This window comes from Poromitra crassiceps (assembly GCF_964638095.1).
Source record: "Poromitra crassiceps genome assembly, chromosome: 9".
Taxonomy (NCBI): Eukaryota; Metazoa; Chordata; class Actinopteri; order Beryciformes; family Melamphaidae; genus Poromitra; species Poromitra crassiceps.
The window spans coordinates 17416865-17437293 of NC_139630.1; the positions used below are offsets into that span (position 1 = coordinate 17416865).

At 45.9% G+C, this 20429-nt stretch overlaps 1 protein-coding gene across 1 annotated transcript in view; it reads left to right on the plus strand.

The window, feature by feature from the left end:
• Positions 1–398: 398 nt before the first annotated feature.
• The window catches only part of LOC310782191 (guanine nucleotide-binding protein subunit alpha-13-like), a gene marked incomplete at both ends in the record, with an annotated part of 74660 nt that continues 54629 nt past the window's right edge, over positions 399–20429 (plus strand). Inside the window, 2 exons of the mRNA XM_083642879.1 lie at positions 399–567; positions 2527–2735. Coding sequence (XP_083499005.1) covers positions 399–567; positions 2527–2735 — 378 coding nt within the window. The remainder of the gene's footprint in view (positions 568–2526; positions 2736–20429) is intronic.

Genomic DNA, 20429 nt, shown 5'->3' on the forward strand with positions numbered 1-20429 from the left:
GAGAAATGTTTTGTTGGCTAGCGACCTAGCATTTAGCAGGGCTAAGTGGAGGCTTAGCTCTGTGCTAGCTGAGGGCGAGGCGCGTCTCAGCGGCCGAAGAACATTTAAATCCGCACCGCGGCTGGATCTGCGGGCCTGCAGCCTGCAACAGTGGTCTGGGGGAACCAGCACCATCCCTGGGGAAGCAGGCCGGCCAGGGAGCACCGATGGATTCAGGCACGATGACACGGCAGGTGTGGGCAGGCCAGGTGTTGTCATCGGGCCGGGCGGAGAGGCGGCGGCTAGGGGGCCGGGTGTTGTCATCGGTCCGTGCGTGAAGGCGGCGGCAGGCGGGCCCGGTGTAGCCATCGGGCCGGGCGAGGGGGCAGCAGCAGGCGAGGCAGGCCGCTGATCAACCGATGTTGACAGCCCGTCATCAGGCGGGGCCGGTCCCGTACGCGGCAGCAGGGGCCCAGGGACAACGGATCGGAGCCAGCGGCCTCGGAGGAACAGCGAGCATCGAGCCGCGGGGAGGCAGCATCCATCACAGAGAAGGCAGCCGTTGGTCGTGGACGAAGAAGCCAGCAGGTAAGCCTTTGTTTTGGCGAGTACACCGCCTCGTCTTCCCCGTCTTCTGTGGCGTTTTTTCCGCGGGAAGGCGCAGGGCTGACGGCGTAGGTGGGCGGGGATGTTCAGCAGAACGGGCGGTAGACTCCTCGGCTGATCACCCAAACATTGTAGCGATGGCGTTTCGCCAAATGCTCTTAGGTTTAAAAGAGCTTGGCGATCATAAACTAAGAGGCTCGAGGTGTCCCGGCAGTAAACACATAGAAACAAGGCAATTGCAAACAAACAGCTGAGCGTACGAGGCAGACGGCTTGCCGACACAGGCGCCATCTTGCAACGTCAACTCACACACACAAGGACAGGGCACCATATACCATGATATATTGACTGCCAAACTGGAAAGTGGAAATGTCCCCGATTTTCATTTCAGAAATCTGGTCACCTTAAGCTAATGGCTGCTACAATTCCACGAGTAATCAAGTTCAAAAGAGTCAACTTTGCTCCTGTAGAAAGTGCTCTTAGATCGTTGTGTCTTAGATCGTTAATGATCAGAATGGCTCCACGATCTGCCTTTCCAGACAGATCGTTAAAATCGCGCTACATGCAGTGCACATTCCATCAGTTGCATTTCTATGTCTGAAAGACGACTCCAAAGTCCCCCAACCCCTTCACAACACAGAGGATTTAGATTGTTTAATTGTTTAAATGGTTTGATTTGTGTTGTGAACACAGACACACACACACACACACACTTAACGTAACAGGCTGGCATCTTGAACAAGTTAATTAATAATAATAATTAGCCAGCGGCCAGCGGCGCGTTGCCTCCACAGTTCAGACTTTATTTTTCGGTTATCGCTGCCTGCTTGTACTTGTAGCTGACGAGAGAGAGGCGTGCTGTTTGGTGATAGCAGTTGCGTGGCTGTGGGAAGAAACCCAGTCCAGTGATGGAGTTGCAGTAACGTTACCTTGATGAGCAGCAGTGCTTTGATGTTTGCATCATTTAATCCTTAATGCCGCCTCTCTCATCTTCAAGATATTGAATGTTTTGCATCAACACAACCTGCATTTTGCTTGTTCCGGTCTGTCTTGGTCTGTTGCAGTTGTCCATGACATGATGTGTAGCGGCATGCAGCCTATTTCTCCATTAACCCATTGATACCTGATGCAGCATTTGTGTGTATATCCCTCATTTGTGTGTGTATCCCTTTAAGACCGCGAACCGCGGTTCGCGGTCTTAAAGGGATATGGAACTTTATATTAGTGGTTTTGCACTAGACTGCAAGCAATATCTGTGGGAATGTAACATTACTGGTGGAGGCGCACCATGCAGATAACGTTATTGCTCCTACCTGAGTTATCACGTAACACGCAATATATACGTTTTCTAAGTAAACTAGGTCACTCTAGGTAGGAGGACAGCAACTAACAGTAATACCATATTAAACGACCTGATGACATGTGAGCAAATAGTTGATGCAAAATACACTAATTACATAAAAAGATTCTTAGCTCAAACAAAACATCCACTCTCGTCCGCCATGTTTTCTGCATATATGACGTCAAGTCGGCAATTCGTGTACCAAAATAGTCACAGAGTTGCCGACTTGTTGTTTCCGACTTGAGCGGCAGGTCACGTGAATTTTCCTTCTTGGAATCACATTTTTCCGATGACACGGACAGCACATGAACGCATGATAAGTGTGTGTTTCTCTTTCCCCTACAGTGTTGCCAGATACAGCTGCTGTTTCCAGCTATTCCACACTATTCAAAAACCGCCAAAATGCACACAAAACCGTCCAAGCAACTGGGGGCCTATGGAAACAAGCGACTATCTCTGCCCGCTCAAGCCCAAAGCCGCCAACCCCCCCCCCCCCCCACCCCCGCACAATACACCCCAAAACAACCTAATTGGTGGGAGGCCGCCCAATCTGGCAACACCGCTTATAATGTTGTCTTTCCGCTCCATCTCCTCCCCAGGTATACGTGTGCTGGTGGATGCCCGGCAGAAGCTGAACATCCCGTGGGGTTGCCAGGATAATGATAACCATGGGCAGAAGCTGATGGCGTTGGACCCGCGGTCGGTGGTGGAGACGTCCATCTTCCTGCAGTACCTGCCCGCCATCAAAGCCCTGTGGGCCGACTCTGGGATACAGGATGCCTACGACCGTCGCAGGGAGTTTCAGCTGGTAAGTGGCCCTTCATATACACACACTTTCACTAGGGCTGGCACGGATCACGGATAATCCGTGACCCGTACGGATCAGCCCCCGCGGTTCGGAACGCGGTTCGGAAAGTCAATGGTCCGCGGACCCCCCCCCCCCCCCCCCCCCCCCTTTCGTTTCATTTAACGTTTAACGTTAGTGTATGAGAACGCCCAGCGCAGCCAGACACAGACAGGCATAATCATGGCAAGCACAAGTGAGCTTCCTCATCCCTTGTCGCTGCTGTAAAGTATGTCTGAAGGCTGTGGCTAGTGGCTACTAAAGACAGCGTCACACAAACTTATTTCAACACCTCTGAAAAAGCACAGGAATGCGATCAGCGTGTTGCGCGCTGCACAAGATAACGAGAGCCACAACACACACACACACACACACACACACACACACACACATACACACACGCGCGCGTTTCACAAACACATTATCACCGGACGGTGAAATGTTGCCTTAGGACACATAACAACAAAACAACACGTGGGGCCACTGAGTAGCTTAACGTAGCATCAACGTTATATTTCCAGACTGACCTGGTCTGGTCTGTAGGTCTGTACCCGTGTCATGTGACTGGTGCAAGCAACAGCCACGAAGTTAGGCATAGCAGTGCCACCTAAAACAGGAAGTTGGGTCGTTCTGCCTTCAGAGTAAAAGCATACATTGTGTCACTTATGAGAAAAAAATATTTTTTGATCTGTGTAGGGCAACAAATGGTTAGAGAATTATAATAGTATTAAAAAAATCTAATCGAAAATCTAATTTTGAGAGAAAAAATCTGATATATATATTTTTTTGCTGATCCGAAAAATCCGTGATCCGTGGCTCAAAATCCGTCACGCGATCCGATCCGTGGGTTTTCTGATCCGTGCCAGCCCTAACTTTCACACACAAGCTCTGAAATGATATCCACATTTACCACCTGTAATTCCAAGTACGACAACCGTTCAATCAATTTTCAACAAGCCGGAGCTCATTTTTCCCCAGAGTTGTTTCAAACGCAGTGATGTTGGAAGTCGGAAATCTCAGAGTTGAAACTTCCGAGTTCCAAGTTGATATAATGATATCTGATATAATATGATGAGTGTTTTATTAAAGTGTATCACAAATACAAAAAATAAAGGCTTTGATAGAACCTAAAGCCTATGGCTCCTAGTCTGCAGATAAAACACATTGACAAAAGCCATAGTAATTTAGACTCAGGTGTGCATAAACTACAGGTTAAGAACTTCCTTTTTTAAATACAAAAATGAAAAATGTGAAATTATTGCTTATCGGACGAGAGAAGCAGATATTATTCGGTTATAGTATCGGCTGAAAAACGTTGTTTCTTTTTTTCTTTTCTTTTTTCAGTTTGTTTGCTTTTTACACTAGATTAGAACATGGGAAAAGTTGAATCATACACTAGAGACTGTATATTATATCATGAGTAGGGCTGGGCGATATAGTTAACACGTTCACTGCCATTGGCGAGTCAACTCGTCAAGCAGAAACCAACGGTTGACTGCCAATGGCGAGTCAACTCGTCCAATTTTTTTTTTTTTTTGACGGTGGGACGTTGATCTAACCCTTTTACATCTCCTATATAAATATGGGAGCCACCGAACGTGTACAACCCATTCCACCGACCCACTAAGTGGCGACAGTGCTCTCCAGACTAGAAAAAGCCGAGCCAAAACTGCAGGGGAATGCGCGAGGAAACCATTCTCATACTGTAAAGAAGAAAGAAAAAACATCGCATGGATGCATAACTGGGACGTATCCTCAGTGATGTACCCTGGGGTCATAGGATGTTTCGGGTCTCGCAACATCATACACCCTCGCCCAGGTGACCCAGCCGGGGCTGGCCAAGCCCCAACTTACATCCCAGTAGCTACCCACGGTCAGCCCTATAGGGAGGGTCGAAGGTGGTCATGCGGTCAGGGCCACTCAATACGCTGCTCCGGAACTACTCTGCCGGGACCGGGGGAGGGAGAGGGCTCTGGTACGTAGAGGGACCGGGCTCTGTGGGTTGCCACCCGGCCGGGTTCCTCCCTCGTCTCACCAGGTCTACGACCTGTGCGCTGCACCAGAGTCCCCCGCTCCAAACATCTCATTCCGAGGTGATGGTATCTTAGTGGACACCATGCAGTACCAGTACTTGGTGGCACTGCAGTCTCCACTTGAGGCTTGAATGGCTGGGGGATTGGCGAAAACGCTTTCGCTTTCGCGCTGGGAGCTGGCGGTGGGGGATTGCAAATTTGCATAATAGATTATGGGTGCAACACACTTTGAAACACCGGCAGAAAGCCCACAATCGCACGCAGCTTCATTCCAGCTGAGCTCACAACCGAAACGAACGAGCCCCATGCAGACTCGCCCAAAGAGCGGCCGCCAGCAGCCAGGCAGCACAGACAGGCAGAGCCTCGCTTGTACCGCTGCAGCCACGGAGGGAGGAGAACACACACGGAGGGAGGAGTTTGAAGGAGAGGGGGGTTTCCTGCTGCTATGGAGGAAATTACTGTTCAAAACTATTGTTTAGATGTCTGACGTCTTACGCCAAAAATAAATGGTTAAAGTGACTGTTCTATCGAATTTCACAAAAAGCCATTTATCTCAGCTTAAATTTTCAGACGCTGAAACCATGCTGTATTCAACTGCTAATGCCTACATAACTACTAACTCTACAAACTAACTCTTTTAGACAGAGAAAGCACACATTCTATTAGTTCTTTTGAGATATTTTGTGTTCACAAAATCTTAGCAGAAAATAATCCTCGGCTCTTGAAAGATGAGCCAGAATCCTCAAAAAAAAACCTTGGCAGAAGCTACCTACAGTATTGAAAAAACGGCTGGCAGTGAATGTGTTAAAAACAGGGGCGGACTGGGATCATAATTCAGGCCGGGCATTAGATACCAAGCAGGCCAGGCCGATATGGGCCGACGCGCGTGACATTTGTCCGTTTGAAGCCCAATTTGGGCCAAGTCCAATTTTACAATGAGATGCACCCACTTTAACCCTGAAGTGTAATTATTAACTAATAAAGTAATAAAACCACTAGTAAACCAGTAGGCGGCACCTGGCCTGCTGTTCAGTGAGTGGCCTGACTGTTTTTTTTTTTTGTTGCGATTATCAATTCTGGAATAAAAGATCGATTCAAAAAATCGTGACATTAAAAATCGCGATACTTAAAGGTCCCAATTTGTGCAGCTGTAACCTCTTAAAAACGTGTGTCTCTGGTCCATAAAACATGATTCTGGATTAATTTGTCGAAAATATAGCAACCCCGTTTGTTGTGACGGAGTTGTCCCTTCCTCATCTCGTTGCGTCCCAAGAATGGTCTGTTTCTATAATATATTCAGAACTAACAGTTCCCATTGGCCGCTGAGGGAGAGCCCGCCCCAGGCTCCCAGCGGCCATTCAGATTAGCGTCTGTGGACCAGCCAGCTAGGTTGTGTCCACAACTAACGATAGCAACGCTACGCTAAAGAGGACATCTCAAAATGCCTAGACTTACCGAATGCACCTCCGCAGTTGCTGGATCACGTACAGTTGGCGTCGCTCCAGCTAGAAGTGTTAATTTTGTGGCTATAGACAAAATGGTGCAGGTAGCTTGTGTGAGAGAGACCCGCGCAGTATGCTTCAGGACCATCGTGACGTCCCGATACCCCGTCTGGGAAACAGAGCGTTTGGGGTTGTGGCTTGAAGGAGGCTGCAGGGGGAAGCTGGATAGGGACAAATCCAACTGTGGCAGTTCTGAGCTTGTGACCACTCATTACAGGGAGGGCTGACAGCAGTATATATGCATTTACAAGTAAAAACAGCTTTTGCACGGAATGGCACCTTTAAGTGAATCGATTTTTTCCCCCACCCCTATTAGATTTGGATTTATATTAAAGTATATTAAAAGTGCTTGGATTTAGTCTACTGGAATCTCAAAGTCCACCTAGGCTAGGATACCATTTATATGTCATCAGTAGTGCTGGGCCAAGCTTGATACACTGTCATTATCACTCTGCATGTAGGCTACAAGCATACAATGTTTTGCTGATGGCGGTGCTGTCCTTGGCTGTTGTGTTCTCACGTAGGCGTTCTTAGCTCAAATATGCGGCTGGTCACCTACGTAACCTGCAGTGGCTACATTTTTCTCTCTCTCTGCTTCCACTGTTCCCCATTCATTCATACATTCATGGCGCACTGCCACAACGCACTGATGAGCCACATCAGAATTTGACAGAGTATTTTTCCCCTCGCAAAACTCCACATTGGCCCGCCCCGCTGTCTCTCTCTCTCTGTCTCTCACTCTCACTCTCTTTTAATGTTACTTTCAGTAGCGTAGAGTGAGCATTGATAAGAAGCGTCAACTACTCCATTGCAACAGCGCACAAGAGACCGGCCATTTTGGGGCGCAACAAGCCTCTATTGTCCCATAACCGTTGTTTTCTGCGCCACAATGGCCGCGCTGCTGTTGTAAATGGTCGCTTCTTTCCTTCAATACTCTTCGTTACTGTTCGACGATACAGACATCAGAACGCGATACTAAAACCCACGTTCAACCATAACTAGTAGGGGTGGGGGGAAAAATCGATACACCACAGTATCGCGATATTTTGCCTGACGATATTGTATCGATATTTGGACGCCAAGTATCGATATTGCAATTTTTTTTTTTTTTTTTTTTTTTTTTTTTTTTTGCAGGCCATGCCAGGCCACCGGGCTACTATAAACTTTAGTTCCAAGGCCAGCAGTTAACAAACGGTAGCATATTTTCATTTTGTTTTAACAGTAACAGTTTTATCATAACAGTAATTTACAAATTCCCCAGTTACTGAATGGGCTGCACAAGATGTTTTGTGTAAGTGAAGTGAAGTTGCAAAAACTACATAATGCCTACCCCACACTACAGGATAATTTGCAAGATTATGGCCAAGATTCCCCCCTCCCGATTTTCTCGGGGGTGCTCCCGATTTGATCCGCGTCGGGCAGATAATCTTCCCAAAAGATCCTGTAGTGTGTGGGGTTCAAAGATTCACAATCGGGAAGACTGCCTCTTCCCGATTGTGAATCGGGCATATCTAACATGTTAGATATTTACAACCCGACAGGCGATTGCATCTTGAGCAGAGAGCCAGTAGTAGCTGCGTTTCCATTACAGTTTTTGCGCAAAATAATCTGGTCCGCCCGCAGCCCCGCACAGAAACAAAGAACGAGGAAATTGTCATCGAGGTGAAATACCCGTGCGTCTTTGAACGGGACGGAAAACTAATGCTATACTGCAAAGCATGTAGCCTACAACAAGCGCTTAGGTCTCATATGCTTCCCGCATCGGCGAGTGTCCGCACGGAAAAGTGAGTCAAATCAGCAGACGCCCCCTCCACAAGGCACCTGTGCAGACGGTTTTCGCCTGGCCGTGCACAGTAGGCCTACACCCCGAATGGACGCGGCTGTCCGCGCAAATCCTTTCAGTGCAAATGCATTATAAAAACAAAAAATAAGATTTGTTTAGAAAACGAAATGACACAAATGTATTATTATTATTATTATTATTATTATTATTATCATTATTACTACTACTACACCCGGTGCGCACACTGAATAGGCATTTTAAAAGTTAACGTCGAGCCCTGCTTCCAAGGTGAATCTTCGGCATAATCTTCTAGTGTGTGGGGTTGCGTTTGAACAGACGCGATTGTGTGTGTGTCCCAAGATTGAAATGTAAAAAAATCGGCTCTCTCTGTCCTGTAGTGTGTGGGGTCTCAAGATTTTTATAATCTTCAAGGATTTGAAAATCCTGTAGTGTGGGGTAGGCATAAGTACAGTAGTCCACACACACATCCAGTTAAGGTGGACTGTAAGTAGACTGTAACAAACAGTTCAGTTTGTCAGGTGCATGCAACTATGACATGACTTTATGAAAGTTGTTGGTCTGTCTACTTGACAATGTTGCTGCAATAAAATGGTTGAAGTCAGATGTACAGACTGAAAAATTGTTCTTATATAAACCAGATGTTGACAAAGTTTTCCTTTGGGGACATCATTTGCAGTTGAAAAAGTAAGAAATCGCAATATATCGAAATATCGCAATATTCAATATATCGCAATATCGATATATCGCAATATCGAAAATATCGCAGTATCGCAATACTATCGTATCGTGACTCAAGTATCGTTTCAGTATCGTATCGTGGGCATCTGGTGATTCCCACCCCTAATAACTAGATGGTCGCACAGTCCCTAAAACAGAAACAAGACATAACGATAGTTAGGGATCATCATTAAACTCACCTAGGACTAGGTGAGGAAAAGCCAGAGGTGTTCTGCACTGCCTGCATCAGTAAATGTTGTTAGTGTTGTCTACAAGTGTGTCTTTTTGTTGTCTGGATTCCGTCGGTCTTGTGAATAAAATCTGTCGTTCCTCCATGTTGTCAGATGAAGTGGCCGGACTGCACTCGTCTCGCAGATAAAGTTTCAATCATTTGAATCCACACAGACTGTCCTCACCAGTGGCTCTCCATGTTGTCACTTGTAAACAGAGCTTTGCACCCCGCCCCCATGTAACACGCTGGATTCTATTTATGTGGCTCATTGGCCGAAACTCGGAACAATAGCAGACATTAAGCCAGTGAAACGCTGCATGCAAATGAATACCAGCCGTGTCCAGCGAGAAGTAAATTCTCTCTCAGAGTCAGTTTTTATCTTACAAAATATACCTATTTACTGATTCTAAAATGACTCCATTTTATGTGGAATGGATAGTCCATCCTCTTCTTTGTGTACTAAGGCCTAAAAAAAAATAAAGTTTGGTTCCGGTTTCCGACCGACCCTGTCAATTTACGTGCGACCCAATTTATTTTATGAGCTTGTTGATTTGACGGTGGCGCTAAGGGGCGGGGTTTGCCACTGCACGAAGGTGCTTTTCGCTACGGATACTTTAAAACGAAAATGGCATGGAGGGAGCATGACGGACATGTGCTTTGTGTCGCTTCTCTGCCCATGCATCAGCGTGCCAACCAGAATTGTGAGATTGGGGTTAACATCGTTTGAAAACGTGCTTCAGGAAGTTAAACAGTGCACTTGTATATTCGTATCAGCAGCCGGCAAAGTGGACAGAGCTGACAAATGGACGGATATTGCCAGCGATGTGGTGTCGACCCCCACTCAGCAGCTTGGTTCGCTCGTCAGTGGCTTCATGGCTACGTTTCAATTCAGGTATTTAGCACTGAAGTGCACGGCAGAACCTCAGCCCTCGACAGCTCAAAGTACCGCTCCGTCCGCCTTCGAGATACTGTTTCGTGCACAGCAACGTACTCATTTGCCCCCGCCGAAGGTTGCACAGACGAAAAAAGAGGAGCTAAAAAATGACATTCTGGAGAGCCTGCGGACCCGGGGAGTGGGCTTTTCTCTTCCAGAGAGCACAAACCAGAGCATGTGTGTGCGCGTGTGCGTGCATCTGTGCGTGTGCGTGCGTGTGCGTGCGTGCGTGTGTGTGTGTGTGTGTGACGTGTGTGTTTGTGTGCGTGTGTGTGTGTAGCTATGAGGAAGCCGTGAGTTGGAAGAGGCAGGAAGGGGGCGTTGGGAATAGAAGTGTGTCTGTCTGGTTTTTGCGGTCTAATAATGCCATTAAAGGTATGAGATGAAATATTGTTTGAGATGTCTTCAATGCCAATGGTCCAGAACTGGTTTTTAGGAGTAGAAAAAAGAACATTTAAAATCAGCACGTTTTAATAACATTGAAGCATTCATATTGACTTAAATATTTTGTTCATATAAAAACGTGTGTAGAGCACAGTGGTACAGTACATGTAGGCTATGTTATGAAAAAAGTATCCATCGCTGCTGTAATTTTAAGGAAAAAAAATATATCTATATATTTCCTATCTATCCCTTGCTGCCACTGAAAATAAAATAAAAAAATAAAATAAAATAAATTCCCTACCGACCCTCACCTCAACTGACAACCAACAGGAACCAAACTTATTTATTTTTTAGGCCTAATAGAAAAAAACGAAAAACAACTTTTTTCACAAAACAACCTTTCACCTCAAATTGCGCGATTTCAACCTGGCGAGATTGTACTGAAAAAACCAGCACGTGTCACATATTTGGAATGTTCTCATCCGAAAAAGAGTTTGTGTTTTTTTTGCTTGAAAACAGCTTTTTGGCAAGTCTAAAAATGATTATGGTAGGCGTCATCTACTTCCGTGTCTAAAACCGGAAAGACGATAACAAAATGACGTCATGCAGAAGCGTCCTTGTATATGGGAAAAGAATAAGGTGAATAATAATGATGCACGTGATCACGATGCTCTATTTCAAATAAAACTACAGGTTAAGAACTTCCTTTTTTAAATACAAAAATGAAAAATGTGAAATTATTGCTTATCGGATACGAGAAGCAGATATTTGTCGGTTATAGTATCGGCTGAACCCCCCCCCCCCCCAAAAAAAAGTCTATAGATCCCCCCCAAAATCTATAAATCCCCCGTATCTGAATAGCAGATTTTGCAAAGTGAATTTTAAGCCCTGATCAAAGTATTAGATTTGGATTTATATTAAAGTATATTAAAAGTGCTTGGATTTAGTCTACTGGAATCTCTGAGTTTGAGCCTCGTGCACTGGAATCTCAAAGTCCACCTAGGCTAGGATACCATTTATATGTCATCAGTAGTGCTGGGCCAAGCTTGATACACTGTCATTATCACTCTGCACGTAGGCTACAAGCATACAATGTTTTGCTGATGGCGGTGCTGTCCTTGGCTGTTGTGTTCTTGCGTAGGCGTTCTTAGCTCAAATATGCGGCTGGTCACCTACGTAACCTGCAGTGGCTACATTTTTCTCTCTCTCTGCTTCCACTGTTCCCCATTCTTTCATACATTCATGGCGCACTGCCACAACGCACTGATGAGCCACATCAGAATTTGACAGAGTATTTTTCCCCTTGCAAAACTCCACATTGGCCCGCCCCGCTGTCTCTCTCTCTCTCTCTCTCTGTCTCTCTCTGTCTCTCTCTCTCTCTCTCTCTCTCTCTCTGTCTCTCTCTCTCTCACTCTCTCTCTCTCTATCTCTCTCACACACACCCCCACAGGACAGCGGAGTGATTGAGTGATATCAGGCCAATCAGTATGTCGTTTTCAAGACACGTGATCGATTAAATGCATCGTCTTTCGTTGAGATGAGTCTGCTTCGTCCACCTCGGCGAGTCGGCAGTGGCCGACAGACTGCTTCGACAAAACAGCCTGGGAGTCTGGGGAGCAGGGCTGCGTGTTTAACCAGGTTAAACATCAGGGCTGCGTGGTTAACCAGGTTAAACATCAGGGCTGCGTGTTTAACCAGGTTAAACATCAGGGCTGCGTGTTTAACCAGGTTAAACATCAGGGCTGCGTATTTAACCAGGTTAAACATCAGGGCTGCGTATTTAACCAGGTTAAACATCAGGGCTGCGTGTTTAACCAGGTTAAACATCAGGGCTGCGTGTTTAACCAGGTTAAACATCAGGGCTGTGTGGTTAACCAGGTTAAACATCAGGGCTGCGTGGTTAACCAGGTTAAACATCAGGGCTGCGTGTTTAACCAGGTTAAACATCAGGGCTGCGTGGTTAACCAGGTTAAACATCAGGGCTGCGTGTTTAACCAGGTTAAACATCAGGGCTGCGTATTTAACCAGGTTAAACATCAGGGCTGCGTATTTAACCAGGTTAAACATCAGGGCTGCGTGTTTAACCAGGTTAAACATCAGGGCTGCGTGTTTAACCAGGTTAAACATCAGGGCTGCGTATTTAACCAGGTTAAACATCAGGGCTGCGTATTTAACCAGGTTAAACATCAGGGCTGCGTATTTAACCAGGTTAAACATCAGGGCTGCGTATTTAACCAGGTTAAACATCAGGGCTGCGTGGTTAACCAGGTTAAACATCAGGGCTGCGTGTTTAACCAGGTTAAACATCAGGGCTGCGTGTTTAACCAGGTTAAACATCAGGGCTGCGTGTTTAACCAGGTTAAACATCAGGGCTGTGTGTTTAACCAGGTTAAACATCAGGGCTGCGTGTGTAACCAGGTTAAACATCAGGGCTGCGTGTGTAACCAGGTTAAACATCAGGGCTGCGTGTCTAACCGGGTTAAACATCAGGGCTGCGTATTTAACCGGGTTAAACATCAGGGCTGCATATTTAACCAAGTTAAACATCAGGGCTGCGTGTTTAACCGGGTTAAACATCAGGGCTGCGTGTTTAACCAGGTTAAACATCAGGGCTGCGTGTCTAACCGGGTTAAACATCAGGGCTGCGTGTTTAACCAGGTTAAACATCAGGGCTGCGTGTTTAACCGGGTTAAACATCAGGGCTGCGTGTTTAACCAGGTTAAACATCAGGGCTGCATATTTAACCAGGTTAAACATCAGGGCTGCATATTTAACCAGGTTAAACATCAGGGCTGCGTATTTAACCAAGTTAAACATCAGGGCTGCGTGTTTAACCGGGTTAAACATCAGGGCTGTGTGTTTAACCGGGTTAAACATCAGGGCTGCGTGTGTAACCAGGTTAAACATCAGGGCTGCGTGTCTAACCGGGTTAAACATCAGGGCTGCGTGTTTAACCAGGTTAAACATCAGGGCTGCGTGTTTAACCGGGTTAAACATCAGGGCTGCGTATTTAACCAAGTTAAACATCAGGGCTGCATATTTAACCAGGTTAAACATCAGGGCTGCATATTTAACCAGGTTAAACATCAGGGCTGCGTATTTAACCAAGTTAAACATCAGGGCTGCGTGTTTAACCAGGTTAAACATCAGGGCTGCGTGTTTAACCAGGTTAAACATCAGGGCTGCGTGTTTAACCAGGTTAAACATCAGGGCTGCATATTTAACCAGGTTAAACATCAGGGCTGCGTGTTTAACCAGGTTAAACATCAGGGCTGCATATTTAACCAGGTTAAACATCAGGGCTGCGTGTTTAACCAGGTTAAACATCAGGGCTGCATATTTAACCAGGTTAAACATCAGGGCTGCATATTTAACCAGGTTAAACATCAGGGCTGCATATTTAACCAGGTTAAACATTAAACATCAGGGCTGCGTATTTAACCAGGTTAAACATCAGGGCTGCGTGTTTAACCAGGTTAAACATCAGGGCTGCGTATTTAACCAGGTTAAACATCAGGGCTGCATATTTAACCGGGTTAAACATCAGGGCTGCATATTTAACCAGGTTAAACATCAGGGCTGCATATTTAACCATGTTAAACATCAGGGCTGCGTATTTAACCAGGTTAAACATCAGGGCTGCATATTTAACCGGGTTAAACATCAGGGCTGCATATTTAACCAGGTTAAACATCAGGGCTGCGTGTTTAACCGGGTTAAACATCAGGGATGCGTGTTTAACCGGGTTAAACATCAGGGCTGCGTGTTTAACCGGGTTAAACATCAGGGCTGCGTGTTTAACCGGGTTAAACATCAGGGCTGCGTGTTTAACCGGGTTAAACATCAGGGCTGCGTGGTTAACCGGGTTAAACATCAGGGCTGCGTGTTTAACCGGGTTAAACATCAGGGCTGCGTGTTTAACCGGGTTAAACATCAGGGCTGCGTGTTTAACCGGGTTAAACATCAGGGCTGCGTGTTTAACCGGGTTAAACATCAGGGCTGCGTGTTTAACCGGGTTAAACATCAGGGCTGCGTGTTTAACCGGGTTAAACATCAGGGCTGCGTGTTTAACCGGGTTAAACATCAGGGCTGCGTATTTAACCGGGTTAAACATCAGGGCTGCGTGGTTAACCAGGTTAAACATCAGGGCTGCGTGTTTAACCGGGTTAAACATCAGGGCTGCGTGTTTAACCGGGTTAAACATCAGGTCTGCGTGTTTAACGCTGAAGGAATGCGTGCCCGTCCGCATGTCCTCGAGTGCCCACCGCCTGGGTGGGGTCGTCAAAAGGGCCTTTCTGTGTGGAGTTTGCATGTTCTCCCCGTGCCTCCTGGGGGTTTCCTTCATATAGGAACCCCCTTCACAAAAACATGCAATATCCTGGTTGCTAATGTGGTTCCTCCTCTGGTCGTTAAGGGCGCCTGTTCAGAGGGAGGGGAACTGGTTGGAATACCGTGAACCTCCCACGTGCTATGTCCTACCGGTGAAGCTTCCTCTGTCAGGTGAAAAGAAGCGGCTGGCTAACTGCCCATGTCTCGGAGGAAGCATGGAACCAGTTTCGGCTCTCCCCAGATCGGCAGAGGGTGGAGTAGCAACCAGGATAAATAAATTAAATTAGCACTAATGGGGGGATAAAAATTTGATAAAAAATCGGGAAAAAAATATAAAATAAAATAAAATAAATAAGTGTAACCGTTCAAGTGAATTTATGTCATATTCATGGTAAACACGAGCCCTCTTGCACGCAGCAACACACACCGTTTTAATGTTACTTTCAGTAGCATAGAGTGAGCATTGATAAGAAGCGACAACTACTCAATTGTTCCATTGCAACAGCGCACAAGAGACCGGCCATTTTGGGGCGCAACAAGCCTCTATTGTCCCATAACCGTTGTTTTCTGCGCCACAATGGCCGCGCTGCTGTTGTAAATGGTCGCTTCTTTCCTTCAATACTCTTCGTTACTGTTCGACGATACAGACATCAGAACGCGATACTAAAACCCACGTTCAACCATAACTAGATGGTCGCACAGTCCCTAAAACAGAAACAAGACATAACGATAGTTAGGGATCATGATTAAACTCACCTAGGACTAGCTGAGGAAAAGCCAGAGGTGTTCTGCACTTCCTGCATCAGTAAATGTTGTTAGTGTTGTCTACAAGTGTGTCTTTTTGTTGTCTGGATTCCGTCGGTCTTGTGAATAAAATCTGTCGTTCCTCCATGTTGTCAGATGAAGTGGCCGGACACTCGTCTCGCAGATAAAGTTTCAATCATTTTAATCCACACAGACTGTCCTCATCAGTGGCTCTCCATGTTGTCACTTGTAAACAGAGCTTTGCACCCCGCCCCCATGTAACACGCTGGATTCTATTGATGTGGCTCATTGGCCGAAACTCGGAACAATTCATAGCTTTCAAGGGGCGTTACGTGCTGCCGGGAACGCCCACCTGGCGGTCAAAAAAAAAACTTAGGTAGGCTGCCAGCCAAGTCGACTAGTTTCTCACGCTGTGAGAAAGGGCGCCTGTTCAGAGGCGCCGGATACCTGTTGTGCTATCGGTTGCACTAACCGACGAGGAGACACGCCTGGCTTGTGTTTCTACAGAATCCCGTCGGAGAAAGAAAGGAGGAGGTTGTGGATTTGTGCGACGTGGTTCAGTCGCTGGGGAGGGCAAAAAAAATTGCTTTTTTTTCTACCATCAAAGTACACACGTCTTTGCTCTTTGCGGCCAACATTTCATCAAAGGTAAGCTCAAGTAACGTTACAATAATGATTAATACCCCGTTAACTCATTGAGTGCCATGGACGTCTTTCGACGTCCAATTAAATAGTGACGTAGAGTAGAGATGCAGCGGTATGATTTTTTGACGGTATGATAACCTTGGAGAAAATTACCACGGTTTCACGGTATCACGGTATCGCGGACCTTTATGTATTCTTGTCAAATATGGCACAAAAAAAACATACAATTTTTTACCATGAACAAAATGATAGTTGAATGGGGACCATGATGACAAAAATATCTTTGGCAATGAAGTATGCCACAGCATAATTTAATTATTCGGCATGTTTGGATTTGGGTGCATAGGCAAATGTTGGCTGGTCTCTGCAGCTGTTGATGTGGATACCCCTCCGCTGGTGTCAGTACTACTGCTAGCCTAAAAAAAGAAAAAATACATGTTAATGTAACCTACATCTGTAATGACAGTTAACTGTTGCGAATGTGTGTGTGCTTGGATATATAACAGTACTATTCTTACTTATCATAAATTACGATTTATTTAATCTAATTTTATGTAAAACTAAAACACATAATATCAAATAGATGCTTATCTTTTGTAAAAATCGGATGGACACTGACTGCACTGGACACAAATTATTGTTTCACGTTGATGGCGCAAACCCCCACTCACACACACCCCTCTCCCTCTGTCTCACACATTAGCCTCTGCCCCTGTGCTGAGCGCTTGTCTTTTCCCCCTCTCTCTCTCTCACACACACACACACACACACACACACACACACACACACACACTGTTTGTGCCTCAATTCACTGGCAGGTTGGAGGAGTCAGTTTCTACATTATTGAACGTTACTTTTCTTCAGTGCAATATGTTTTTGATAACAAGGCGCTGGCCAGCCTGGCCTACACAAGACGTGATCACTCAGTCAAGAAGTAACGTTACGTTAACGTTAGTCAGCTGATGCTAATTAGCCATGTTAACGATAGCCTATGATGAGTCATGAGTGTTTATCTTACGTTAATGTTTATAGCTACTCCTCAAACCTGCCGGTGGAAATGGTTTAGCGTTATGTCCGATGTGATGTATGATGAAGCAAGACAACGTTAAGTACCTTGAATTTTGCAAATGAGGACGGCTGGTGTTGATGGGCTATCATGTTTGAGGTGGGCTATCATGTTTGAGGTAGGCTATTGCCTCCTAGTGCAGCCACTCTTCGCCTGCATGTCTTGCATGTTGGCTGTCCTTCCTCCTGTAAGCCCTGGCCATCCGTTTTTCTGATAACCAAAATAGTCCCACACTACCGATTTTGTCCTTTTTTGACTGGGGAAAAAGTTCGGGGGGTTCTTCACCTCTCTGGCAGCCATTGTCATGCGGCACGCCACTCACAACAATGATGACTCCTTGACGATGATGACGCAGCTGCGGTCTGCCAGCTACTGATTGCTCTACACACACACATGCAGCAGGGGGAGGGGCCGCGTAACTGCACTCTGTCTCTGCAAGGGACCTGGGCACTTTCTCTCAGGGAAACAGCTGATACCGTGGAGAAGGTATGACGGCAAAATTTAGTGGTTTTGATACCGTGGCTTTTTCAAACCGCGGTATACCTTCAAACCGGAAACCGCTGCATCCCTAACGTAGAGTGCCAAGGACGTCTTTCAACGTCCAATGCGTTTTTTGACGGTGGGACGTCGATCAAAGCCTTCTGCATCTCCTGTACAAATATTGTAGCTATTGGAGGTCTATAACCTATTTTACAAACCCATTAGGTGGCGACAGTGCTCTCCAGATTAGAGACAGGTCCTGAGAAACAGGAGGAAAAAGCCGTGATCAAAGAGGCTTTGGCTGCAAAGAGGCTCTGGCTGCATGCTGCAGCCAGAGCCATATAGATTGCTCTGTCTGGAGCTGACGTTGGCTGCGAACATGAGTCAATCCGCGCACACAACTGAGCTCCTCTGCCTCTGTCTGTCTGTCTGCATAGTTTCTCCACACGATTAGCCACCAGAAAAGCAGCACCCGACGCCAAACCATTCAGCAGTCCGGTTTGGCTCTTCTCTATCGCGCTGGGAGCCGCCCGGCACACACAAACGGAGCACTCCGAAAATAGAGTGGGTGCGTGAGGCTGTGTAGTGTGGGGAGGAGTTTGCAGCTGAGGAGGGCAGGGGGGGAGAGGGGGGTGGGGCACGCAGGGCATCACACAACTACACCACGGTCACTACATCAGAAAATATTATCTTCAGACTCAGTGAATGTGCTTGAAATGCTGCATTTCACAAAAGGCGGAATATCTCAGCTAATAATTTGAAAAGGCTGTATTTGCTCAAAACGACCTATCTTCTCGGGCTCATAACTAAAGAACGGAAAATGGTATCAATAAACTTTTTTTTGCTGATGATACAATAGAGCCAGTTCGTTCTTTGTGCGTGTTCGGTGTTTACATAGTTGTTATGGCCATTTTTGATGGTTTCCCAATGTCCATTCGCCATAATACACAGGTAGGTTGGTTGGAGTGATCTTACGCAGACCAATGACATCAATGATGGATTGTCCAGACAGTATATTGCAGTTTGTTGGTTGTTTATTGTAAAAGATGTCATACCATTTGTTTCGTGTTTGTTTCCAGTTTCTGTGGTCTGTCTGGTCTGTTGTGTGGTCTGTCTGGTCTCTGTGTGGTCTGGTAAGAACTGTGTAAGCTCCACCTCACCTGTGCCTAATGATTTCCCTCCTGTTACCTGTGCTTTATATACACCTCTGTGATCCCATTACCGCCACCAAGTGTCTAAAAATAATAGTGCAGGATAATCTATAGAACATAATAGGACATGCCAACAACATACATAAATGGCTTCTACACACCGGCCCCTAATTGTCTTAAGTATAATGAAACAATTACCAATAAATAATAAAGGAGCTATATTTGTACATAACTTTTTTCTTTTTTTTCTTTTTTAATACATTTTTCAAAAAAGGTATGTAGTATGTGTTGGTATTTAATCTTCTTTATTGATTCTTCAATCTTTTTTTTTTTTTTTTATTAAATGGCCAGAGGCTGCTAGCACATAGCCATATGAAATTTGGTGTTAACCACCAGTCCTTGCTGAACCTAGGTCCCTAGGTCTCAGCTTCTTGGAGCAGACATATCTTTGTTATTGGTCTTTCCAAAATGTTGTTCTTTGTTTGAAGTCGAACTGTGCGCACAAGACCTTGTGCATCTGGCTTGGTCTCCAGTATTCTGCCCATTAACCAGGAGCCTCGTGGTGCAGTGGAATCAACCACCACAACAATGTCACCAGGAGTGAAACTTCTTTTTACTGTTGACCACCGTTGGCGCTCTTGGATTAGAGGTAAGTATTCTTGTGTCCACCGTTTCCAAAACAGATCTGCCATGTACTGCACCTGTCTCCATCTGCGTTTGATGTACAAATCCTGTTTTACAAAAAGTCCAGGTGGTAGTATTGGCTTTGTTTTCAACAGAAGGAGGTGGTTTGGGGTAAGTGCTTCCAGGTCCATTGGATCTTCAGAAATCTTGGTAATGGGTCGATCATTTAGAATTGCTTCAACTTCACACATTAGTGTTTGCAATCCTTCATCGTCCAGAACTTGCTGGTTAAGAACAGAGCGTAGCACATTTCGAACCATGCGGATCAGTCGTTCCCAAACACCGCCGTGATGGGATCCTGCTGGGGGGTTAAAGTGCCACTTTATCCCTCTTTGAAGCATAGCACTCTGAATCCTGTCCTGATTCAAGCCATTGACTGCTTCTCTCAATTCCCTTTCCGCTCCAATGAAATTTGTGCCATTGTCTGATCTTAGAGACGAAACTTGACCCCGTCGACAGATAAATCTTCGTAATGCATGGATGCAGGAGTCTGTGTCAAGTGAATGTGCAACTTCAAGATGTACTGCCCTGCTTGCCATGCAGGTGAAGATTACACCATACCTTTTTACAAGACTTCGTCCTCTCTTGATCTCTATAGGACCGAAGTAATCTACTCCTACATCTGTAAACGGGGGGTTATCTGGTAGAATCCTCTCGAGGGGCAAGTTTGCCATTTTTTGTTCTCCAGCTCTTCCTCGCTGTCGTTTACACACAACACAGTCTGTTATGATTTTTCTTGCAGCAGAGTTACCTTTGATAATCCAGTATTTTTTACGAAGGCGGGACAGCATGTAATTTCTCCCTCCGTGTCCAAGCTGCTCATGAATGTGTCGTAACAGTAGTGTGGATATGTGAAGGTCCTTTGAGAGGATAATCGGATGTTTGACCTCTTCAGGCATTGCTAGTCTATTCAGACGGCCACCCACTCGCAG